Source organism: Lontra canadensis, unplaced genomic scaffold (genome assembly GCF_010015895.1).
Source record: "Lontra canadensis isolate GAN:19392208 unplaced genomic scaffold, GSC_riverotter_1.0 scaffold66, whole genome shotgun sequence".
Classification (NCBI taxonomy): Eukaryota; Metazoa; Chordata; class Mammalia; order Carnivora; family Mustelidae; genus Lontra; species Lontra canadensis.
In genome coordinates, this window is record NW_022631060.1 from 9,566,879 (window position 1) to 9,591,502 (window position 24,624).

General features: G+C 62.2%; 1 protein-coding gene across 2 annotated transcripts in view; it reads left to right on the forward strand.

Moving 5' to 3' along the window:
• CARS1 (cysteinyl-tRNA synthetase 1) overlaps window positions 1-24,624 on the forward strand; it is a 40,537-nt gene that overhangs the window by 463 nt on the left and 15,450 nt on the right. Inside the window, exons 2-10 of one of the 2 annotated variants that reach the window (XM_032879747.1) lie at window positions 5,503-5,751; window positions 9,599-9,690; window positions 10,342-10,430; window positions 10,837-10,933; window positions 11,314-11,412; window positions 12,226-12,372; window positions 19,092-19,232; window positions 19,421-19,509; window positions 21,170-21,291. In XM_032879747.1, the coding sequence (XP_032735638.1) occupies window positions 5,503-5,751; window positions 9,599-9,690; window positions 10,342-10,430; window positions 10,837-10,933; window positions 11,314-11,412; window positions 12,226-12,372; window positions 19,092-19,232; window positions 19,421-19,509; window positions 21,170-21,291 (1,125 nt within the window). The remainder of the gene's footprint in view (window positions 1-5,502; window positions 5,752-9,598; window positions 9,691-10,341; window positions 10,431-10,836; window positions 10,934-11,313; window positions 11,413-12,225; window positions 12,373-19,091; window positions 19,233-19,420; window positions 19,510-21,169; window positions 21,292-24,624) is intronic. The other variant, XM_032879749.1, reaches the window with a different exon arrangement.

Sequence of the window (24,624 nt, forward strand, 5' to 3'; positions counted from 1 at the left end):
GGCCCGCCCCACCCGTTTCCCTTAGCTGGTGCCTGGGCGGGACGCGCCCCCTCCTGCCCCAGCTGTGCTCCGGGGACCCGCAGGGCCGGGTTGTCAGTCCGCGTTCCGCCTGGCAGCAAGCCGGGGTGGGCGGAAGAAGCCGGGGTTTGCAGACACACACATGAAAGGCCTCGGGTTTTACAAGGCTTTCATCTGGGGCTCCACAGACACTGGCCATTTCCTCTGCGTGGTCAGAGCGTTATTACCCCACTTTACTGCCTGCCGCCTGGGGGTTCAGGGAGCAGCTGTGCCCACCAGGGGCTCTGATGTCACCACAGGCAGGCCGGGGCGGCGCTGGGTCTTTTCCCACGGGCCAGCAAGCAGGGCGGGAGCTGCTGGCAACACCAGAGATGGTCACCGGGATCCCTAGGTATGGAGCAAACTTTCCACTGGAAACATTGCGCTAGAGTTTTTCTACTCTTGGCTGGTGACAATAACACGCGAGTGTGCCTGCCTGCCCGCTCTTGAGGTCTGTGTGTCCCTTTTGCTCCTGAGTGCTTTGGGCTTCCAAGTGGGGAGCTCTGACCACCTGGGTAACCCCGTGGTGTGGGAGGCACCCGCATGACGGGCTCGCTGGACCTCACCCGATGGGTGTGCCAGGATTCCAGCACCTTCCCCACCTGCCCTAGAGCCTGGCAGCCCCCAGACCTCAGGGGAAGAGCCGCCTGTTCACAGCCCTGACTCCAGAGCCCGTGTGGCTGGCCTGGGCTCCCGGCTCAGCCCCTTTCTCAAAAGCACACAGGGGCCAGCGGCCCACCTCAGATGACACGGACCCTTAAGGGGCCCTCGGAAAGGATTTAGAGCAACAGCACCTGGCACAGGCCGGGCACTGTGTCTGGGTTGAAACCTGGAGCTTGTTTCTCTGTTCTTTTTTGTGTTTTAATGAAAGTGTGGTTTTGCTTCATTTGTGAACATGAATGACATGTTGGTATTTTCTTTTAATTGCTTTATAAAGTCAGGTTTTCTGAGCCTTGGTAAGTATTGGCCTGTTTTGGAGCTTGATCTACAGATTAGAATGAAGCCCCCAGGATGTCCAGACCGGTGATGAAGTTTTCTAGTCCTCTAGGGGCCCAGGGCACAGCCCACCTGCTCTCCCTTCACTGCTGCCCCTACCCTCACCTGTCCCTAGGCTTCCTCCAGGATGGAGAATCTGTGTTCATACCCTGAGGAAACAGGAAAGAAAATCAAATAGGAAAGGCTGTGTGTCTGGGTACTAGACTCGTAGTTAGCCTCGGTTTCCAGTTTTTGAAAGTTTTTTATTCCAGTGGTTGGATTCATCGAAAGTGACCATCTTCCCAGGTTGGTTTTTTTTTTAATTTGAAGATTTTATTTATTTATTTGACAGAGAACACAAGCAGGCAGAGAGGCAGGCAGAGAGAGAGGGGGAAGCAGGCTCCCTGCTGAGCAGAGAGCCCGATGTGGGGCTCGATCCCAGGACCCTGAGATCATGACCTGAGCCGAAGGCAGAGGCTTTAACCCACTGAGCCACCCAGGCGCCCCGGTTATTTTTTTTTCTTTTTTTTTTTTTTAAGATTTTATGTATCTATTTGAGAGAGAGTGAGCTGGAGAGAGTGCACGAGCCAGGGGAGGGGTAGAAAAGCAGACTCCCTGCTCAGCCAGGAGCCAGACATGGGCTGGATCCCAGAACTTCAGGATCATGACCTGAGCCAAAGCAGACTGCTCAGCCCAACAGACTGAGCCACCCAGGCGCCTTCCCCAGACCTTGCAAGGAGGTCCCGGTTACGTCTTCCCGTTTCAGCTCTTCCTCACGTGGACTCAACGTGTTTGGTTCCCTGTGACGACACCGGGTTTGCAGCTTCTCCTTGGCTCCTCGGAGGGGCCGCCCCATTCCAGGCTCGTTGGAAAGACAGGGCTCATGTCTGAGGGCGCGTGGGTGGACGGAGCTCCTCTCAGAGGCCTTGCCCTGCAGGCTGCCGGCAGTCTGGGGGACTCTGTCCACCTTGCTGTCTAATTCTTCACGCCGTGTGATCCAAAGGGCCTTTGTAATGTCGTGTAGCTCGCATTTCTGTCAGCGGCGTCTCTTCCGGGCACTGGTCTAGCACATCTGTTGTGGCCTTTCGTCCTGAGAGCAGCCCCTGTGGCCGGTCCTGCCCTTATCTGCCTGTCCAGGCGACGGTCCTGACGTTCTGAGAAGTTGCCTGATTTGTCCGGGGTCACACAGCTCGGTGAGGCCAAGCCAGGCTTCTGGCCCTGGCGGTTTGAGCTCGGCGGAGACGTCAGCCGCGGTCCTGCGCTGGCTTGGATGAGAATAGGACGGATTCCATCAGAGTCACAACGAGAGCCCCCGGGCCGGAGTGTGTGCCAGGGCGCGCGAGACCAAGCCCGCGTGCTTTGCTGTGTCTCCCGAAGGGAGGTGGAGTGTGCTTATGCAGAGACGACAAATATTTGCTCGTCTGTGAACTCGTGTTTCCATGTCTCCGAGTGTTTACCTTTATTTAAGAGTCGTACGAGAGGGTGCCCTCGGGGTAGAGATGAAGCCATCTCGGTGTCGCGGTGGCAGCTACCTGGGCAGCGGCCCGTGATTCCGATGAAAGCTCCGAAAGGCACGGGAAGGTGAAAACACCAGGTGAGAGCATTACGTCCCCGCGCAGCTCACAAGGATGTACTCGGGTGCTTCTCATTTGCTCACTAAGGACTCATGGAGCACCTACTTTGCCAGGCCGTGCCGGGTGCCAGAGATCCGACCACAGGGGCGGCTGCGCCGGGCCAGGCCTGCAAGCAGCAGCAGGGAGCAGTGGTCTGCTGGCCAGGCCCCGAGTCCGGAGATGGAGGACAGGGGCCTGGGAGCCAGAGGAGTGTTTGTGCAAGGGAAGTGGTTTGTAGGGCCGGGTGCGCAGAGTGACTGCAGGACGCAGCCCGGAGTGGTCCTTATGCCGGGGAGTGCGGGAGGGGTGCTGACCCCGGAGCCCAGGCTGCTCTTTGAAACACAGACAGCCCTAGCCTGGGGGTTCCTGCGGAAGGCAGGCCTGCGGCTGCGAAGGGTCTGGCCTTGAGCAAGGGAGCTGCTGGCACACGGACGTCTGCAGGCCGTGGGCCAGCACCGGGGCCCCCGGGGAGCTGCTGTGGGTACCCACTGCGGACCCACCTCACCTCCCAGGTGCTGATTCTGAAGGGCTTCTGTGGGCCCGGCCCGAGCACTGGGCCTGGAGCAGAGGAGGAAGACAGAGGCAGGTTTAAAGGCTGGCGACAAGGGACGGAGGAGAGGGAGAGGGGATGCTCCGAGTCCCGTCCAGACTGCGGTTCGTTTCACGTGGTTGTGGTCGCCACCGGTGCGGAGAGATGGCCTGGCTGTTCGGTCTGTGTGATCTCGGGAGGTGTTTTATGACGGCTTCCACGGTTAACTTGGAGAAACCGGTAACAGATGGGTCTAAGCTGGCCATGCACAGAACGGCGTTCCTGGGGTCAGAGGGGCCGCTCCCTTGCTGTGTGTGCGCGGGTGGCCCAGGCAGGCCGACATCCGCCCCCCCCGACCCCGACGCAGGGCAGGCGTCTGCCAGGCGCATAGCGAGGGCCTCCACCACCGCCCCTGGGGATCTTGCTCGCCCACCGGCCCATCTGGTCTTGCTTCAGGGCTCACCAGACCGCGGTCTGGCCAAAACCCGTAACCACGTCAGAGCCGACCTGCTTCCTATCCGTGTCCTCAAGACACGCTCGAGTGCAGTTAGCGCGGTGACTGTCTGCTCCGCGCAGCCTGGGAGCCTGTCCTCTGGCTGCCCTCCCAGGGCACCGCGCATGCAGCCCCGAGAGGGCCCGTTCCTCGGGATGGCTAGGCTGCGGCCGACGCTGCGTTTTCAGTGTGTGTGTAGTCTCCCGGTGAACTCGCTCAGGGCCATTCTGGTAATGACAGGGGGACAAGTGTGGTCATCAGTAGCAGACTGACTGGGGGCTGGCTGTGCACCAGGCGGTATTTTAAAGGTTTGCAAGGGTAATTTTTCTGAGATGCAGCAGCTTTTACGAGGCGTGTGTTGTTCTGAGGCTGTTTTATGGAGGCGGGGAGGAGCTCCAGCCCCCAGCCCCAGCGCCGAGCCCTGCAGCACCGAGTCCCCCAGCACTGCCGTGGCACGGTGCCTCACCCAGCCACCGCCCTGCAGCACAGGTGTTCCCTGAGTCCCTCACCGCTGCTCCAAAGCCAGCGTGGTAGGTAGGACATTTGACCTGTTGTTCTCATTTTAAAAATGGTGCACCCTCATCGGAGGACACGTGGGAAGAAAAGAGGGAACTACCAGTCAGCCCTAATCCCGCTCCTCGGGGATGGCCATTCGACGTACAGTGTGGCCCTGGGGGTCTGCTCTGGTCAGTGGAACTCGTTCCAAGTGAGAGGAGCGTGTCCCTGTCTGCTTGCTCTGGGGGTGAGGGGCGGGCTGGACCAGGGTGGTGCTGTCCTCGCTCCGCTGCCCTCCCTCCCGGGGCTGGCGGCACGGGCAGGAGCCAGAGACAGGGAGTGCGGAGCGTGGGGAGGACGACGGGCTGCGGGAGACTGGCCCCCAGCCCCGGCTCTGCCCGCACCTCTGCCCGGTCCTCTCATCGGGCTCACTGGACGCCGTTTTCTTCATCGCGAGAGCACGCCGGCAGAGCCCTGGCAGGCCGCAGAGCTGTCAGAGGCGCGTTGCCCGGTGAAGTACAAGTTCCCTGGGAGGAAGACACTGAGCGGAACGCGCTCCGGAAGCCGGATGCTTACGTAGGGTTAGGCTTTCCCGGAGCTCTCGGCCGGGCATGGCCTCCCTTCTCCCCGGATTTCGCCTCCAGCCCGATACCCCGCTGGAGCTGCGAGGTGGGCTTACAAGGGCAGGCCCCTCTAGGAGAGAGGGAGGCACAGACCCACTGGAACGTTCCTCCTGGTCTCAGGCAGAATCTGAGCCACAGGGATGTGGGGCCTGTGGCATGGGGGCCGCTCCCCAGGAGCCCTCGGGCTGGGTCCTCAGAGCCACCTGCTGGGGTGGGAGGCGTGGGGGGGCGCCTCAAGGTCTGTCTGCTTCCTCTGACGGTCCCAACGGTGGACATGGAAAGTGGCTTGTTCTGGCAGGTCTAGAGTGAACGAGAGTGGTGTCCCCTGTAGGCGTGCCCCCTGAGCAGCAGGGCTCTGGCTGGGCAGGGCCTTTGGGGTTCAGAGCAGCTTTGGGCTCGGCCGACGGGAAACCTGGTTGTCCTTCAGTTGAGGTGGGACGCGCGTAAGGTCACGTTCACTGTTGCGGTGCTACGGAGAGTGCACCGTGTGGTGGCCCTTAGGCCATCGTGCCGTGCAGCCACCACCGCAGTCCCGTTCCCCAGCTGTCCCATCCCCGCGGCTCGAGACCCCACTCCGCACTCCCCAGGGCCCCTCCCCAGCCCCCGCGGCTACGGTTCTGGTTCCGAGGTTCCGTACCCGGGGAAGCCCTGCGTGTGTCCGTGCTCGGCCCGAGGCCCCCAGGCCCTGACTCACGCTGTGTGCCTCTGTCTTTGCAGCTCCTCCCTACAGGTCCATCCTGAGCATTAGTGACGAGGCAGCCAGGGTGCGGGCCCTGAACGAGCACCTCAGCACGCGTAGCTATGTCCAGGGGTACTCACTGTCCCAGGCAGACGTGGACCTGTTCAGGCAGCTCTCGGCACCCCCCGCTGACCCGCGTCTCTTCCACGTGGCCCGCTGGTTCAGGCACATAGAAGCCGTCCTGGGTGGCCCCTGCGGCAGAGGCGAGCCCTGTGGGCGCCAAGCAAGTGAGTAGCAGAGGGAGTTGTGCAGCTGGTAGCGCACCTCCCATCAGCGGCCGCCTCCAAGGTCAGGGCCCCAGAGGTGTGCGGTGCTGGCTGGGGGCGGTAGCAGTCTGGTGGAGCCCGCGGGGCTGCTCCTGTCTCCACACGCATGCAGGTGCCCCAGCAGGCCGACCAGCGCACCCCAAGTGCAAGTTAGGACGGACTCTGCCAAGGTGTCAGCCCTCGTGGATCCGAACTGCCCGTGGCCGCTGTAGCAGAGCCCAGGGAGAGCCACAGCAGGAGCCACAGCGAGAGCATGCCGCCCCTGGCGGGGAGGGGGTCCGGCGGGGGCCTGGGCACAGGCTGCAGCCTGGCATTCTCCACTAACTGCTGGCCTGGCTGCGGTTTGACCGGCTGCTTCTCCTTTGTTCTCTCCACGCTCCGCAGGGTGTGTTCCCGCCGCGTGTCAGACGGTTAAGGCCTAAAGCAATGTTAGCGGACGTTGAAGTCCCTGAAAATCCAAACAAGGTCATTTCTCGGCTTTGAGCTCGAGCTCTGGTCTGGGGTGCTGGCCTGTCTGCGGCGCCGTGACACCGATTATTTTAGGAGTCCTTCTGGAAGGTCTGAGGCCCCGAATGGTTTCTCTCCTGGGATGAACCCCAGGTGCTGTGTCCCGTAGTCGCCTGATGCCCTCGATCGGTTCTGCTTGGGCACTCAGGTGGCTTCGTGGGAGGCGTGGACCGTATGCTGTCTCTGCCGGTCCTTACCGAGCGGGGCAGCCTCCTGGGGGCTTTCCCAGGCTCCTTCCATATTGCCCAGCACCTGCACCGCTGTCCTGGGCTGGGCCCTCTGCGTAACAGGCCAAGGCGGGGACATGTTTCTCCCACGTGGGGTGTGGTTTGGTTTTCTGGATAATCCTTCCCCAGCATGGGGTGGGAGCTCTCTGTGTACGTTGTCTTCTCCGTGGGCATCTAGCACGGTGACACCAGTGATATCCATGGTGTCGGGTGCCACGTCCCCATGAGTCCCAGCTCCCGAGACACAGCCTGCAGGGACGGAGGTCGGGGCATCTGGGGCGCCCGGTCCTGGCAACGGCCTGGCTTGTGGTCCGTCTAGGACCTTGTCGGGAGAACGAGCAGATGCCCTTCAGCCCTGCAGAGGAAGGGCACTCGAGATGGAGTACCGCACTGCGTGTCGACGAGTCTCGGCTGGCTTGGAGGCAGGGGAGAGACACACCCAGGGTGGCCCCCATAGCGTTTCCTGACTCTGTCTGCCTCCAAGTCCCCTCGTGTGCCCGGGCTAACCAGGCTGGTCCCAGGACCATCTCTCGCATCTCTGGGAGGACAGGAGCTGAGCACCTGCCACCCCCCTTTGCTGCCAGAATTGAGCACTGCTCTGTCTCAGGGCTCTGATGTCCTGTCCTGGGCACGAGCACCGCCTCTCCCAGTCCCCCACTTGCTGGCACCCTGTCCCCACTCCCTCCAAGCCCATCCCTCCAGGGCCTGTGACAGCTTGTCCCTGCTCCTGTGGCTGGCTCCTGGTCTGTCCCTCCCCGGGGCTGTGGGCCTCAAAGCCCGAGGCACCTGCAGGTGCAGAAAGTGGGGTGTGGGTGGCCCTTCGACCTCCTCCCCATCCCCTCAGCCCCCCCCCATGCCCCGCCAGGGCCTGGCCCGCTGTGTCTCTGTCTGGAATGCTGCCACCTCCCGCGGGGTCTCTCCCGTCCACCCCGGCTCCCAGCCCGCCCCACCCCCAGCTGGGCGGGAAGCTCAGGGCCCGTGGCTGGAGGAGCCTTGTGGTGCAGCTCCGCCCTCTGCCCCGTGGCCCCCACCCTGTGTCCTGGGGGAGCGTTTCTCCTCCCTGGCTGGTGAGATGGGCACAGTGCCCCTCAGTGGCGTGTGCAGTTCTGTCGAGTCAGGGGTTTGTGTCCGCCGTGTGCCCAGGACAGGGCCTGGAGGGGGCTGGGTGTGTGTTGGATAAACGGGTGTGTGGTCTGTGGTCGGTGGTTGGAGCAGAAACCGAAGCAGAATCTGTGCGCGGGTGACAGCTGCCACGGCGGAGGTGCGGGGGGGCGCGGAGAGACTAGTGGGAGCCTGGCCAGGGGTGGAGTGTCGCAGGAGGGCCGCTGTCCTGAGTGAGCCGGGCTCGGGCTCCTAGCAGGGATGGCACAAGGACTGCTCGAGGACAGTTTCCTCACTGAGTCCGGCGTCCTTGTGTGCCCCATGCCCTCCAGCCCAGTCGTGGCCCTGCGGGGTGTGGCCCGGCTGCCTGGGCTGTGCCCCTGGCTGCGTCCTGCCACGTTCCCACGGCGTCTCGGGCCGGCCTTCCCACCTGGCGGGAGGGGCGCTACTGGTCCCCAAGCTCCTGTCCTCCGGCTGGTGGCCCCGCCAGCCCAGGGGGCAGCGCTGGCTCCGTTTAGGGGCACGGGGTCTGAGCGGGAGAGGAGGCAGAGGACTGGGTGATCGTCCCCTAGTGCCAGCCGCGGCGCTTCCTCTCAGGGCATCTGCGGGGGTGAAGGGGGCATGCGAAACGCCACCCGAGCTCAGGAGTGCGCACCGCTGACCGCCGACGGTCCTGCCCAGCCCTGCCACCCCGGTTTGCCGGTGGTCACCGCAGGACCCAGCTCCTGTCGAGCACGGGGCCTCTCTCCTCGTCTGCCTGCTCGCTGCCCCTGTGCACACGCTCACCCGCGCACACGCACTTGCTCTTGTGCACACGCTCGTGCTCACACCCACGTGCACACGCTCACACCCTCGTGGCCACGGTCTTCCTCCGGCGCGCTCTGCTGCGGGTCAGTGAAGTCAGCGTCTGCGTAGCTGGTGCGACTCCTGGGGCACGTGGCCAAGCCCGGGACGGCCTTCCCTGTGACTCCCAGCAGAAGCAGCGAGCGGGGCTCTGTGGGGTCCCCGGCGGCTGGCCCGTGGGCATGAGAGAGAACCTTCGCAGGGGGCCGAGGCAGGGGCGGGGAGTGGAGAGGAGGAGGGTGGCTCAGTGCGCTGCTGACCCCTCCCTGCTTGGGGAGGCGGGACGGGTACTGTGGCTGCCTCCGTGTGCGCATGCTGAGCAGTGTGAGCAAGGGCTGGGGGGCAGCTGGGCTCCAGACAGAGGACGCACCCCCTTGGGTTCTCGGGGCGCGGGCCGCATCCACGCCACCCTCTGTCCAGATGGAAGTGTGGGCCTAGGACACTGAGAGCAGCAGGGGTAGCCCTGAGGTAGTGCCAGCGAGGGGGCGGGGTCTCTCCTGGAAGACCGCGAGGGCAGAGCCACCCCACAGTTTCCAAGTTGGCCGAGCACCCTTGTGGGGTTGGAAGCCACAAGCGTCTCGTCCCAGCGGAGTCAGGAGTGACGGCATGCTGTGGGGGGCGGGGACCAGACCTGTGTGAGGGCTGGCCGCTCACTTAGCTCCATCTGATGGAGCTCGGCTGGGTTGGAGCCTGTTCCTACTGAGTTTCTGGGGCTGTGAGCTAGTCGTGGCCCAGCCGGCCCTGTGCTGCTCCGGACAGTGGCCCATGTCCTTGTCGGGCACCCCCGCTTGTATGCTGTGCTTGTTTCTGACACTGCAGGGCCTGTGCCCTCTCGTGGCCCACGAGCTGTGTCCGCCATGGTGTCCATTGGCGGAGGGAGGGCCTGGGTTTGGGGAACCGGGGAGGAAGGGGTGTGACCCCTTCTCACAGGTGCCCCCAGGCCGTGCTGCGGTTGCTGCTGCACAGACTGTGAGTGAAGCAGACTAGAGGCACCGGTGCGTCTGGCACGGGCGATGCTGACGGAGACCCGGCGAGGCCCGTGTCACGATGTGCTGAGGACAGACCCAGTGTCTGTCGTAAGGACCCAGTGTCCGGGTGCAGATTGACTGGTGTTCTCTCTGCCTTGGCAGGTAGAGGCCGGCGGGGGCAGCCTCAGTGGTGTCCTCCAGCTGGGTCCCCTCCGTGCAAGCTTCGCCTGTACAACAGCCTCACCCGGAGGAAGGTAAGGGGCGCGGCGGGGTGCAGGGGAGGCTGTGGACGAGCTCCGTGGCCAGCGGTCCGTCCAGAGGAGTGGAGGTGGCTCAACACTCACTCCCCTTTCCACATGGGGCCCTCGGTGGGGCAGAGCCGGCTCCCACAGCGGCCGCACCCGGGGACAGCACGCCTTGACGGGACTGCCTGCCTGTGGGGCCTGCAGGCCTGGAGCGCCCCAACCACACGTCACTCAGAGCCAGGCCACGTGCCCGCCTGCTTTCAGAGAGGCCACGTGGTGGTGGCAGTCGTCACCGTGCACGCTGAACGCACGGGCGTGGCGGGGGAGGGGCCTGGTTGGCGTGGTTGGGAGGAGACCAGGTTTTGAGAAGGCAGCAGGATCGGGTCCCAGTTGAGTGGGGTTGCTTGGCGTGTTCTGCTCAGCGTGGCCCGTGGCTGCAGCGCGGCTGATTGAGATTTCATCAGGAGCGCGGTGGCTGACGGGGACGCGGGGTCTTGGCGATTCCAGCCCACTTCACCGAGCATCCGTGACTTTGTCAGTGGAACGGGATTGTTCTCGTTGAGTTTCGTAGGCAGCCGGGCCCTCCGTCGCCCGCTGGGGTGAACCCGCGGAGCGTCTCTTCCGCGGCTGACGGTTGTCCTTCCTCCATTTTTATCGCAGGACGTGTTCGTGCCTCAGCACGGGCGGAGGGTGACGTGGTACTGCTGCGGGCCGACTGTCTACGACGCAGCTCACATGGGCCACGCCAGGTGGGGGCCGCGCCGGGTCCCACGGGGCATCTCGGCCCTTTGAGATCTCCTGTTCTTGAGACCAACGTCTCCATTCTGTAAGGAATCCCTGTAGACGGCGGAAGGTTGGAGAGCGCGCACGGGCCATGAGTTCGCTGCCCTGTCGCGCCGTGGCGGGCGGCCTGGGCTGCACGCCGATGCTTTGACCTGCAGGCCTTGGTTTCCCACCAGGCAGCTGTGGCGGGAACCCAGGTGTGCAGCAGGCCGGGCCCCATGGCGCTCCCAGCCCCGCACGGGGCAGCAGCTGACTGGCGCAGGGCCGCGGAGGCCTTCCCCTGGCCCTCGTGGCCGCGGCGCAGTGGGCTGGGGAGTGTGGCGGGCGGTGGGCCGCAGCGGGCAATGAGACGGGTGCGTCCCCACACTCCAGGTCCTACATCTCCTTCGACATCCTGCGGAGGGTGCTGCGCGACTACTTCGGGTACGACGTCTTCTACTGCATGAACATCACAGACGTGGACGACAAGGTAGGGCGCTGACCAGCACGTCCGCGTCCGCGCGGCCAGGGGAGGAAGCAACGTTTGTAGATGAAATGCGGGGGTCTCGGCCCAGGGTGTGAGTCCCCTCCGTGTTGCGGCGTCACAGCTTATACCGATGACGTTGTGTGGGGGCCGAGAGAACCCCCCGTGTCCAGGCCCACTTGATGAAACGGCAGCCCGTGGGGCTTCGTGGCAGCAGGACCTGTGGTCGCACGTGCTCTTCTGCGGGGCACGGCGTGGGGAGGGTGGGACGGGGCGGCCCGTTTCCTCGAGACCAGCAAGATCGCGGGAATAGCGGCGGTGCGGCGGCGTGGGGCTTGGAGCCTGCTACACGGGGCACGACCCCAGGGTCCCTTTCCTCCTCCCAGATCATCAAGAGGGCCCGGCAGAACCACCTGTTTGAGCGGTACCGGGAGAAGCAGCCGCGGGCGGCCCAGGTGCTGCAAGACGTTCACGCCGCCCTGAAGGTGGGTCCTCGCCGTCCGCCCCCGACTCCTGACTGTCCCTGGGGCGGTGGCCGTCCCCGCTGGGCCTCCCACAGTGGACGCAACTAAAACCAGCTCCGTCAGGGCCCCCGGGTTCTGACCGAGGTGGTCGCCTGGCCGCTGGGAAGCGGCTCCAGAAAGGCGCTCGGACGGGGGTGTGGAGTCGGTGCCTGGGTTCCCCACGTCGGGGAGCGTGTCCGAGGGCGTCAGGGGGCACTGACGGACGCTCGCTCGTGCGATGCTCCAGATGCGCCCGCGGCTCTTCCGGGTGGAGGGCCCGGCCACGCGGTGCTGCCCAGGGCGACCCAGGCGCTGGGCCGAGCCGCTGAGACCGGGGGTGCTGGAAGTTCTCAGAAATTGAGGAGACGCGTCCTCTCGGTGGGTTCGCTTTGAAGGACACGTTAGGGGTCACCGTGGTAACGGACTGAGGTCAGAGCGCGTCGCTCCTGCTCCTGGCGGCACGGACTGTTGGAGGGACACGGCGGTCGCTCCTGCTGTGCTGCCGCGCGCTACGTCCACAGGAAACGCTGGGAGTGAAATCAGAGCTCAGCCGTCTTCGGCCGACCAGGGGCCGGCCCGCCAGGTCATGGGTGCTTTCCTGACGTTCACAAAGTCGCCAGGTGACGTCCCCATGACCCGAGCACAGCCTGTGACATCAGACCACCAGCCCCAGGGCGGGCGTGAGGAGCGGGCCCTCAGGGACGCAGGCTTCTCTCTCGCCTCCGGTGAGGGCCCCGGGCGCGCGGGGCTGTGCTGAGCCGCATCCCATGGGCCCGCCCTGTCCTGTGCTCGCAGCCGTTTTCAGCCAAGTTACGGGAGACCGCGGACCCCGACCGGAGGCAGATGCTGGAGCGCACCCGGCGAGCGGTGGAGCTGGCGGCCGAGCCGCTGCAGACGGCTGTGCAGAGTGGCCAGGCCGAGGCGGCCGACAGCTGCGCCGAGGTGAGGTCCCCGCGCGCCCGCCCCACCCCCGCGGCCTGCCGCCACACAGCGTCCCTCACGGCACTGGGGCCCCGGAGTGTGTGCGGCAGGCCTCTCCCGAGTCTTCCCGTGCTGCTTGGGGTCGCCCCTGCGCAGGGAGCGGAGGGAGGCTGAGGTTGCGCTGGGCTCTCCTGCCCCCGGAAAGGCTCTCCCTCAGACCCGCGGAGGGCAGGAGTGCAAGGGGGCCGGGCTCCCTGCCAGCCTTTCCCCGGAGAGGTCAGGGCAGGCCGCCGCGGGTCCCTTCCCCTGCACACCGGCGCCCCCTGCCGGCCCCTCTCGACACTCAGGGACGCGGGAGCTCCAGAAAAGATGCGGCCACAGCCGTCTGCCGTCTAGAGGCCGGGGAAGAGACGCCCCCAGAGCCCGCCCGGCCTAGGCTTCCCTCGCTTTCCTCTTCGCTTACTTCAGGCTGCAGACGCCGCTCATTCTGAGCTTGGCGAGAAAGCGCGACGGACGCGGCCTTCCGCTCCGCGTGCTCCTGCGTGGGGCCCCTGCATGGTCACCGCCGGCCGGCCTGCGATGGACCTCCCGGGCCCAGCTCTCTCTCCCTCTCCTTGGGCGGCAGTCGCGTGCCCGTATGACTAGCAGCGCCACGGCGAATTTTTTTCTTAATTGGTTCACTGATTCTCTCTCCTTTAGAAAGTATGGTAAAATGTACACTTTGTAAAACTTACCATCTTAACCATTTTTAGGTGCAGAGTTCAGGGGCATTAAACACATTCACACTGTTGTGCGGCCATCCGCACTATCCATCTCTAGAACTTTCCATCTTCCCAGACAGAGACTGTCCCTGTGAGACACTGACCCCCATCCTCCCCCGGCCCTGGTGCCCACCATCCACTCTCTGTCCCCCTGAGACACCGACCCCCATCCCTTCCCCAGCCCCGGCACCCACCGTCTCCTCCGTCTCTGTGAATCTGGGGACTCCAGGGCCTTCATAGAAGCAGAGTGCTGTGGTGTCTCCTCTCACAGCTGGTGTCTTTCCCTTGGTATGATGTCCTGGCTGTGGCAGGTGTCCTAGTGTCCTTTCTCAGACCAACTGGGGCTGGCGGATATGGGTATCCAGTTCAGGGTCTGACACACGTGTGTCATTCCCGCCTTCAGGCCACCACGAGTGATGCAGCTGTGAGCAGGGACGTGCTCGGATCCACTCAGGTCCCTGCGTCGAGTCCTTCTGGGCAGAGACTCCGAGAGGAGATGCTGGGGGGTGCGGCCGGTGGGTTTGCGGGACGCGGAGGAAGTGCCGCGCTGCCCCCCACGGCAGCTCACTGGCAGTTTGTGCATGTGGCCGCTGGCACGGGTCAGCCTGTTTCCCACATCAGCTTCCCGATGAGCGTGACGCAGTGTCCCGTCGTGCTTTCGGTTTGCATCTGCCTGCTCTGTTCATGGTTGGGGACAATTTTCTGTCCGTCTCTGGGCACACGTTTGCAAGCGTGTCTCGAGACCATAACCCTGGGGAGGCTCTGCCAGACCGTGGGGCGTGTGACCCAGGAATCTGGGTAACTCTTGGGTCCCCAGCGCCAGCCACGCGTCCGGCGACCCCCCAGGAGGGTGGATGTGTCCTCGCATCTGCGGGTGTCACGGGGACGCAGCCTGGGGGGCGGCTCCATGCACAGCAGACACGGCACGCTCCCCCCCACCAGCGGCAGACATCTTAGTTTTGATGGCGTCCAGCAGCCACCCCGTCCTCTCACAGATGGTGCCATCAGAGTTGTGGCACGGACGTCACTGCCACACGCGCTCACGGAGGCTTGCTCCTCTGTGACCCTCTAGTTGTCTGGTTTTCCTCTCACTCTCAGGCCGGTGACCCAGTCTGAGCCACGTTTCGGACGGTGAGAGACCGGGTCTGGACTCATTCTGAGCATGGACGTCCGGTCGTTCCGGCACCTTCTACCGAAGGAGCCTGTATTTGTCTCTACTGAACGGCCTCTCTCCCCCGTCACGGATCGGGCAGCTCCGTCGGGGTGGGCTGTGTCTGGGCTCTCTCTCCTGCTCCTGGATCTGTTTGTCTCTCCTGCCAGCGCCGCGCTGTCCCAACCACTACGGTTTTGGAGAACGTCTTGAAATCAGGTGGTGTCAGGCCTCAGTATTGAGTTGGCTCTTTGGGGTTTTGCCTCCGTGGAAGCGGAGAATCCGCGTGTGACGTCACTGCAGTGCCGCGCTGGGAGGTCGACCCGGATGGCGTGGGATCCGTGGATCGTGTTGGCAAGAGCTGACATTTCGACAGGGTCGGGTCTCCCGCGTGTGAGCAGGAAGCAGCTCTGCTAGTCAGTCCTCCTTCGACTTCACCCATCAGACTTTCGTCGTCCTCGTGTAGATCTTGCACACGGTTCGTTAGGTCTACACCTGAGGATTTCGTCTTGGGGCGTGTGACGTAACGTGTTTGTGGCGGATTCCCCGTGCCGCGTGCTGGCGTGCGGCCTCACGTCCTCCTCCCCGTGAGTATGCCTTCCATTTCCTCCGCTCGTCACCGCGTGAGCTGGCGCGTCCAGGGTGAGGCGGAGAAGGGGTGGCGAGAGGGAATGTCCTCGCGTCGCCCTGGGCCTAGACGGAAAAGCTCGTGTCTCCCCACGAAGCACAGTGTTAGCCGCGTGACTTCCGTTGCTGTCCTTGATCCAGGTGAGGGAGTTCGGCTCTGTTCCCGGTTTACTGAGACTTTATCATGAGCGGGTGTTGGCTTGTGTCCGTATGCTTTCCGCGCATCTGTGTGTTTACAGCATTTTGCTTTCTTTACTGTGCTGCTGGAATGATTTACATTAATTGGTTTAATTAATTGGTGGAACCAGCCTTACATACCTGTGAGAGCCGCCACTTGGCTACGGTCTATAATTCTTTTAGGACTTTTCTGGCTGTAATTTGCTAATATATTGTTAAGGATTTTTGCATCTATGTTAATGAGGAATATCGATCTGTAGTTTGCTGTTCTTGCGGTATCTTTGTTTTCAGTATGAGGGTAATGCCTTCCTCCTAGAATGACATAGGAACTAGTCCCTCTGCTTCCTCTGGAAAACTATAGAAAATCCATATAATCTGTCCCTCGCATGTTCGGTAAAATTCACCAGTGAGCCCCTCTGGGCCAGGTGATTTCTGTTTTGGAAAATCATGAATTAGTAATTAAATCTCGTCACTGGCTCATAAGCTTCTTCAGACTCTTTATATCGTTATAAGTTTTGGCACCTTGTGTCTTTCAAAGAATCAGACCATTAACAGTTATCAAACTTGGGGGCACAGAGTTCTGTATAGTGTTTCTTTGTTATGCTTCTAATTTCCATGAGGTCTGTAGTGATGTCCCTCCTTCGTGGCCTCTCTCCTTTGTCTTAGGTAGTAGCCTGGCTAGAGGTGCAGCAATTTCATTCATTTCCTCAAGGAACCAGTTTCTGCATTTGTTGATTTTCCTCTGTTGATTTCTTGTTTTCGGCTTTTTTATTGTTTCTTTTCTGTCAGTTTGGAGTTGACTTGTTCTTGTTTTCCTGCTTTTCTGGGGCGGAAGCTTGGATGAGGGACTTTAGATCTGTCTGTGTGTCTAATCCGTCCACCTGGTGTTGCGCTGCATCTCACCAATTTGGATAAGCTGTGTTTTCACTTTCATTTATTCCAAAAAATTTAATTTTTTCTCAAGGTAACTTCTTTGACCCTTGTGTGCTTTGGAAGCGTGTTGTTTGTGGGGACATTCTGGCTCTCTTTCTCTGACTGATTTCCAGTTCGGTTCCATGGTGGTCCGAGAGCAGACACCACATATGACGTCTATTCTTTCGAATTTGTTTAGGTGTGTTGTGGGGCCCGGCCTGCTCATGGTGCTAGTGAACATTCCAGGAGAGCGTGAGAGGAATGTGTGTCCTGCTGCTGGGGGACCCAGTGGTCTGTAGAGGTCCTTCAGGTCCGGCTGACCGAGGATGCGGTTGAGGTCAGCTGTGTCCTCGCTGACCCCTGCTGGGCTGGTGTGTGCCCGAGGGAGGGTCCTGAAGTCCCCAGCCACCTTCGTGGGTTCATCTGTTTCTCCTTGGAGTTCTGTTTGCTTTGGCCTCATGTGCTTGCTGTCCTGCCGTTGGGCCCGTGTCCCGGGAGCACCGCTGTCTCGCAGAATGGACCCCTTTGTCCACCGAGCTCTTCTCTACTGATGGCCATCTTGCCCCCAGTGACGTGGCACTGTCGGAAAGCAGCCACTCCTGCTCTGTCTCGGTTCTTGTTAGCGTGGCTCGTTTGTCTCCGTCAACTGCGAGTCTGTGTGTGTCTTACAGTCGAAGCAAATTCCTGTGACAACGTACAGTCGGGGCTGGTATTTTGATCTCCCAAACTGTGCTGTGAGGCGCATTTAGACCGCTGGCATCCCCAGTGGCACGGAGACAGCTGGGTCCCTCACTGCTCGATTACTCTGTTCGCCGCCCTTGTTCTCGCTCCCGCTCACGTCCTCCGGTCCTTTTCTGCCGTCTGTGGTTCTGACTGAGCATTTCCCATGATTCTACTTTCTCTCCTCTTAGAACAAACCCGTTAACCTTTTTTTTAGTGGTCACCCTAGAGTCTGCAATATACACTCCCCACGAATTTCAGTCCACTCTCAGCACAACCCTACCCTCAGTGCTTTACAGTGACAGTGACCTAGTTCTGCCTCCCGTCCTCACGCTGCCGCTGTCACTCTCTTTACCTGTCTGTAAACCCAGCGTGCGGGGCTCCGTGTGCGTCGCGTACGCACGTAAGCAGGCAGACTGATGCGTTCTTGCTGTTACTGTCTTGATCTAACGGGTGTTAAGTCAGTGAACAAAAGCGAGTTGTGGGGTGCCCGGGGGTCTCAGCCAGTGGAGCTGAGGGCATGGTCTCGGGGTCCTGGGCTGGAGCCGGGTGATGGGCTCTGTGCTCAGCAGGGGCGGCCTTGAGATTCTCTCTCCCTCCGCCCCCTGCAGTCGCGTCCACACGCACACTCTCCCTCTCAGCACATAAACAATTTTTATTTAAAAAGGAAAAACAGAAGTTTTCACTTTACCTTTGCATCTTCTCTCCGATGCTCTCCCTCACAGACCCAAGCTTCTGACCTCTTTTGCGTGTTCTCTCTAAAGAACTTCACCCACTTCTTGCAAACCAGGTCTCCTGGCAACAAGTTCCCTTGACTTTTGCTTGCCTGAGAGCCTCTGTTTCCCTTTGCTTTTGCAGGATGAGCTCGCAGGGCCCGAGGTTCTAGGGTAAGCGAGGGTCCTCTCTGGACACTGATGTGTCCCCTGCATCCCTTGCTTTGTGAGGAGGAGGGGGCTGTGGTTCTTACTGTGTTCGCTCACAGGCAAAGTGTTTGTCCTCGGACTCCTTTCGGGACTTTCTGCAGCTTGCCCGTGCACAGCTCGGCTGTGCTGTCCTGCCCGCGGTTCCCGGGGTTCCCTGTACCTGCCGTGAGCGGGGCGCCCTCCGCTGGTGGACTCCAGCTGTTTCTCTGCTCCTGCCCCTCCTGTCCCTCTGGCGTCTCCCTGAGCACCCAGTACACCATTTGTGCTCGTCCCGCGGTCCCTGGCCATCCTGCTGGGTCCCGTTCTGTCTCTGCGAAGGCAGCCCGTCTGCTGTGCCATTGGGGGGTTTCTCTTCGGGGGCCCCCAGCTCCGAGACTCTGTCGGCCACGTCCGATCTGCGATGCTCCCACTGAAGACAGTCTTCGTTTCTGTCCCAGTGGCGCCACTCTCTGGTGTCTCCTTCCCGTTTTCTTAGGACTGCCTTCTGTCCGCTCGCCGTGCCCTCCGTTCTTGCACACGGGCGGCCTGGTGCCCTGGAACCCGAGCGTGTTCATCCTGGTGGTTTCTGGCCCTGGGGCTGAGAGCCCGGGGTTCCCCACCACGTCTGGCTCTGCAACTGTCCCATGTCCTCAGTGTGGTGGCCAAGCTCGGGGGGCCCATGTGCCAGGCGTGGGGCTCAGTCCCCAGCATGCTGCACCTATGGACTGAGCGTCCTGGCGGGTCCCCCTCACCGCTGGCCTCCCAGCAACAGTTAGCAGGGCTGTCCCACCTGGGGGCTCTTGGCGGGACACCCTAGCTGCCCCTTCCCTGTCAGCCTCGTGGATCCACACGCACCCACCCTGCATGCCTTCGCCGTGTCTCCCACATGCACTTTCCCTGCACTTTCTCCCTCTGCCCTTTGTTCTTTGCCCTCTCACCCTAACGGGGGACCCCAGACCACCCGCCTGTCCCCACATCCGTGTCGCTTCAGTACACGTGCTGGAAACCCCGGTTCCTCCAGAGGTGGACCTCGGTCCCCCCGGCGTACGAGACTCAAGCTGCAGCCGTGACACCCACATCCCGTCCCAGATGGACATTTCTCTGGAGTGACGTGGGTGCTGCGGTGACAGGACCGGTCTCGTACCATTGCCGCACTGGGGTGGTGCGTGACATGGGGCTGGCATCTTTGGTTGACGGCCGCTGACTTTCGGACGCCGTGGCCTTGGTGCTTCTATCCGGGATGGGGTTCTGCCCACCCGTCCTGGCCGCGGACGTCCTGAGATCACTTCAGCGAGCATCTGAGCCTCCCGTTCGCAGTCTGGTGCCTCTCAGCGCTGAGCCGATCACAGGAGTGTCGTGGTCTCGCGGGGACGGCAGCCCTCAGTGGAGCAGGGCCGTGCACGGCCGTGATTGGGGCCGTGATGCCCGTGGCCCGACTGCGCGGGGTGCGGTCCAGCACGTGTGTGTGGACGTTGCGCTCTTTCTGCTCAGGTGCTGCTGGAGGAAGCAAAGGACTTGCTCTCAGACTGGCTGGACGGCAGCCTCGGCCATGAGGTCACCGACAACTCCATCTTCTCCAAACTGCCCAAGTTCTGGGAGGAGGAGTTCCACAGAGACATGGAGGCGCTGAACGTGAGTGCGGCCGGCGGGCCTGTGCCCTCTGCGCCCCGGCGCCCCCGCAGCCTCACACCCCAGCTTCCTGCGCGCGCGCCGAGGGCACAGGCGGCTTCTCGGCCACATTTGGTTCTGCCGGTTTCCTGGGGGCGCTCGTCTGAGGCCGACGTTTCAGAAGAAGAACAAACCTTCTCTGGCGTCCATAGGTCCTCCCTCCAGACGTCTTAACCCGCGTTAGCGAGTATGTGCCGGAGATTGTGAACTTCGTCCAGAAGATTGTGGACAATGGTTACGGGTGAGCTGAGGGCCCTTCTCGGAGCTGTGTGCCATCTGGCGGGGGGAGTTGCCGAGGAGGGCAGCTCTCTGTCTCTGGGAGGGGACGCGGAGCAGGGAGGCCGCTGGGGCTGTGGCCACCCCGGGCGTGTGGTTGCCTGGTGCTGCTCTCACCAAGCCCACAGACCAGGCGGCTGAAGCAGCAGAAATGGGTTTGCTCCCAGCTCCAGACGGCAGATTTCTGAGGCCGCCAGCATGCCCATGGGGCAGGCTCCTCAGGGCAGGGGGTCGGTGCTGGCCCCGTCCTCAGCTTGCAGGCAGTGGCCTTCTTGCAGACTTCTCTCCCGTTTGTCACTCTGCCCGTGGGCTGCTCGGGCTCCTCTTATGTCCCGATGACCTCTTATGCAGGCAGCTGCGTGGGGGTTCTGTGGGGTTAGGGCTCACCCTAGGGACCCCACTTTACTTCTGGGAAGACCTGGTCTCCAAACCCACCTCCACTTGGTGCTAGCAGTGAGGACCGTACACAGGGATCTGGGGGCCTCTGCACGCTGACCTCCCAGCAGGCCTCTTCCCTCCATGCCGCTGGGTCCCCAGCTTCCAAGCTGCTCCGTAAGAGACCTCTCCAGGCTCGCCTGGGCGTTGGCCACCATCCAACAGGTCCTCAGCCCTGAGGTCACCACATCTTCACTTAAGGCAGACAGGAGCAGCAGGACGGTGGTGCTGGCTACCCCCGGAGCCCCCCGGCAGACAGGCAGGTGCAGCCCGGGGTCAAGCCAGCAGGGGGCCCCGAGCTCAGACCGTGAGCACGGAGCCCAGCCTGGTGAACGTGGACCTGCCAGGTGTCTGGAGGCGTCCGGCCTCGCCGTGTGGGCAGGGAGTCACCTCCCACGGCAAGGGTGTTCCCTGGGGCCCTTCGCGTGGCTCTGATTCCACACGCTCCGCTGTGGCCCTGGTCTCTGATCCTAGCACTGCCTGATGGCAGGAAACACGGTCAGCTGTCTATGGTGGGCGCGTGGTGTCTGCGGCACACGACGCTCGTTTGTGGCCCCCCGAGGAGATTGCTTCCCACCTCGCAGGGCAGACAAGGCAGCCACTGAGCCCAGTGAGGGGTGTGAGGCTCCTGGTGTGGGCCTGGAGCAGCACCCGTTCTCTGGAAGGGACGGCGCCTCCGCTCTCTGCCCAACTTGACATGACCGCTCAGGGCAGCACCGTGCCACACTGAGTGCCACGGGCAAGGCCAAGGTGGGAGAAGACGGAGCATTCTGGGCCACCACCGTCTGGCATGCTTCTGGGAGGCAGAGAGCCGAGGCTGGGCACATGGGAATGTAGCCAGAGTGGGAGCCTGGCGGGACCACGCCGTTTCCGAGCTGAGGGTCCAGGTGGGAGCTGCAGGGTCACCGCATGCGAGCAGAGGGTCTGTAGAGGGACCCGCTGCCCAACGAGTGAGGAGTTGGCCTCCGTGGCGTGAAGTGTCCTTGTCGGGCCCAGCCAGCCTGCACGGTGGCCGTGGTGGGGTGTTGCCGTGTCATGGGACTAAATGGCCGAGCCCGCCCCAGACACACAGGGCAGAGCAGGTGGAAGCAGCCCGTGACCCTGGGCTCTTCGGGTCGTCCTCTGGTCAGGTGTCCTGGGCTGTCTCCAGATCCATCTTGCTTTCCCACAACCTTGTTCTTATCTTCCAGCTACGCCTCAAACGGGTCCGTCTACTTTGATACGGTGAAGTTTGCGTCCAGCGATAGACACTCCTACGGGAAGCTGGTGCCCGAGGCTGTGGGGGACCAGAAAGCCCTGCAGGAAGGAGAAGGTGAACAGGCAGGAGATGGGTTGCTGGGGGGCTTCCAGCCCGAGCAGGACAGCCTCGCCCCCAGCCCCAGCCGTGCTTCCTGGGATGCTGGGAGGCACCTATTCCCTCGGGATTCCAGGAGTTTCCTCAAGCAGGACAGAGGCCCAGATATGCAGCATCTTGAGCACAGCACACCTTGGGCCCAGGCCCCCAGGGCTGGCGTCTGTGCAGCTGAGGGCACCTGAGGGTCTGGGAGGGACACGCCGTGTGCCTGGTGTGTTAGCAGTATGCGGGTCATGCCCTGCTGAAAGAGGGCACGAAAGCCGCCCGCGCGGGGTCGGCAGGCAGCCCCCCCCCGGCAGCCGAGCTCCCGCTTTGGGGAGATGAAACCGCAGGGCTGTTCTGATTGAAGGCACGGTTTCAGTGCCCCCACGCAGTCCCAAGGAGCGTAGCGTGCCGCTTCCAGCACGGGCGCTGCGAGCGGGGGGCCGGCCACGGGCTCGTCTCTGCACGGTACTGAAATGCGCCCGGGCCGAGTCAGGCAGGGACGTGGGGCAGGAACCGTGTGACCGTCCTGGTTCTGGGTGTGAGCAGGGACGTCACACTGTCAGCGCCCAGGCAGCACCTCGCGGAGCTGCTCTCTCGTCCCACCGAGGGACGCGCATCTCCCGCAGCCCCAGTGCTCATCATGGGCCCGGTGCAGCTGACCCTTGAGTGACACCGGTTTAAACCGCGTACAGGTGACTCCCTGTGAGTGCAGCTCGGTACTGCCCATGGGTTCCTTCCAGTTTTCTCCATGACCTCTTCTCTAGCTCACGTTCTGGTCCCAACAGCGTGTGTGACGTGTCCTGTGCACGGTGTGTGTCTCTGTGCTGTTGTGCCGTCGCGGGGTGCTCTGGCCAGCGGGGGAGCTGTTCCTGGCTCCGGTCGTGGGGGGTCAACCTCCCCAGCCCCCTGCCTGGCACTGTTCAAAAAGGGTCACCTGTATTGAATGTAGGCACGAGGCTTTTTCAGGACCAGGCCAAATAAGGTTTGTCTTTACAGTGTCCCTCCACCCTTACGCCCTAGGGAACTCTGGGCCAGACCTCAGAAGCTGCAGTCCGGGGGTACAGGGAAGGCTCGCACACGCCTGGGGCACATGCTGTTTACCCCCTGTGTTTCTGGAAGGCAGTTTGCCCATAAAAACGTTCGTACTTTTTGAGGAAGTACTTTCCCCTCTGGGACTCTGTAGGGAGGCATCAGAACCTCACACAGCACGGCATGGAAATGCGGAGAAGCAATAGGCCAAGAGGGTTGGGTGGCGTTGGTACCAGACCCTGGGGCATCCAAGGCTAAAGGCTTGTCAGAGTAAAGGAGGCGTTTGGTGGCCCCCATGTGGCCGTCCCTGGGGGGGAGAAACACCGTGTCCGTGAGGGGAGGCGGTGCACATGGCCCGCAGGCTGGTGGCTCAGGCAGGCTAAGGGTCTCAACCCGCAGGATTAGGGTACACAGGGAGCAGGGCTTTGCGTAGCAGATCTGGACTCGACAGCATGAATAAGGGCAGGGCCCGTCCTTTACGCTCACGCAGGACACACGCCGGGCGCAGAGCAAGTCTCCGTGGTTCCCCAGCGTCATCTGCCCCTGACACACTGAGCTGAGCCAGGTACCAGCACCTACGGGGCATGGACGGGGGACCGACCCGTCAACCATCACAGTCCTGAGCGACACCGCGGGGACGCCACGCAGCAGCAGGGGCACAACCCGTCACTTAGGGCAGCTGGGGGCTTGGGACTCGCAGTGAAAGAGCGAAGACGGAAGGCGCGGGGGGTGCGTGGCCAGGAAGCTCCGGGAGGAGCAGCCGAGAGAGCAGGAGAGGAGATCGAAGAGGAATGGAATGGAAATAACGCAAGACGCCAGCCGCCGGTTCTGGGCAGAGATGAACCCAGTGGGAGAACGTGTGACAAGCCTGACGCGTGAACCCCGACGATTCGTGGAGACGCCTGGACAGAGCCACACGGGACGCGGCCGCACAGGGACAGCGGGCCGCACGGAGGGCGGAGCTCAGACTGCAGGCGGCGGGCGCCGGGGCCGCGGCAGGAGGGAGGGCGCCAGAGACCGGAACGCGCGTGCGGCTGGCCAGCAGTCCTCGCCATCTGGCCGCTGCCGGGTTCTTGTTCTTCTGTTTTAAGTGACCTGTGCGTCCAGCGTGCGGCTCAGGCTCCCGGCCCGAGACCGCGTCCTGCTCTTCCAGCGACGCCAGCCGGGCCCTTGGAGTTCTTAAATATTGCTTGTGCTTGCGCCTTTTTTCTTCCAGACTGACTTTAAAATCGCTTCGTGGTCCAGGGACGGGTAGCAGAATCCAACAGCAAACACACAGGAGACGAACATGCCTTCCTTTGGGGACAGTCCCACTTCTGGGGCGTTGTGACCTCCAGCACGAGCCCCTCAACTGCAGGGACGCTGGGGTGTGGGGACTCTGGTAGAGACGGGGCCTGGAGCCGTCTCAGGGCTCCTGATGTGTGTGGGGTCACGGGGTCACCTCTGGGGAGGGAGACGAGAAGTGACACTGGGGGAGCAGAAGCAATTGTGTGATGCGTCTTAAAGAACTTTGAGCAAATAGCAAGTACTTTGCCAAGGCGACTTTGTTGAAGAGTGGGACACGGGCCACCTGTGGAAGAGGGTCCTCTTTGCAGTCCCAGATTTTCTCAAAACAAAATTTCAAAAGTCATGTGTGTCACGAGTAACTGTGTACATAATAATGGAAGTCAGAAGCTTAAATGTGTCATTGGCCACACAGCGGCTAAAGGAACTTCATCGCACCACATGAGACCTTGTCACAGGTGCGACGCGGTGACCTCCTCCGAGAGAGGCAGAGGCAGCGACGGTGGAGTCTGTCCTGCTGCTGGGTTGGTCTGGGTAGGACACCGAAAGGCCAACAGCGAGAATCTCTTTGTGATTGTGCCTTTTTTTTTTTTTTTTAAGATTTTATCTATTTATGTGACAAACAGAGATCACAAGCAGGCAGAGAGCCAGGCAGAGAGAGGAGGAAGCAGGCCCCCTGCTGAGCAGAGAGCCCGATGCGGGGCTCGATCCCAGGACCCTGAGATCATGACCCAAGCCGAAGGCAGAGGCTTAACCCACTGAGCCACCCAGGTGCCCCCGATCATGCCATTTTTACTGGCTCTTCCTCGTATCTTCCGCGTGTCCCACTCAGAGTGCCCGTGTTGCAGCCATCAGGTCTGTGGTGCAGACACCCTGGGTGCCCTCCCTCCGACTGCTGCCGGGGCGCCTTCTCCGTGGCCCGACTCTGCACTCGAAAGGTGGCTGTCATTGAGTTCGGGCCTTTGCGGCCCTGGACACTGGGCCAAGTCCGCC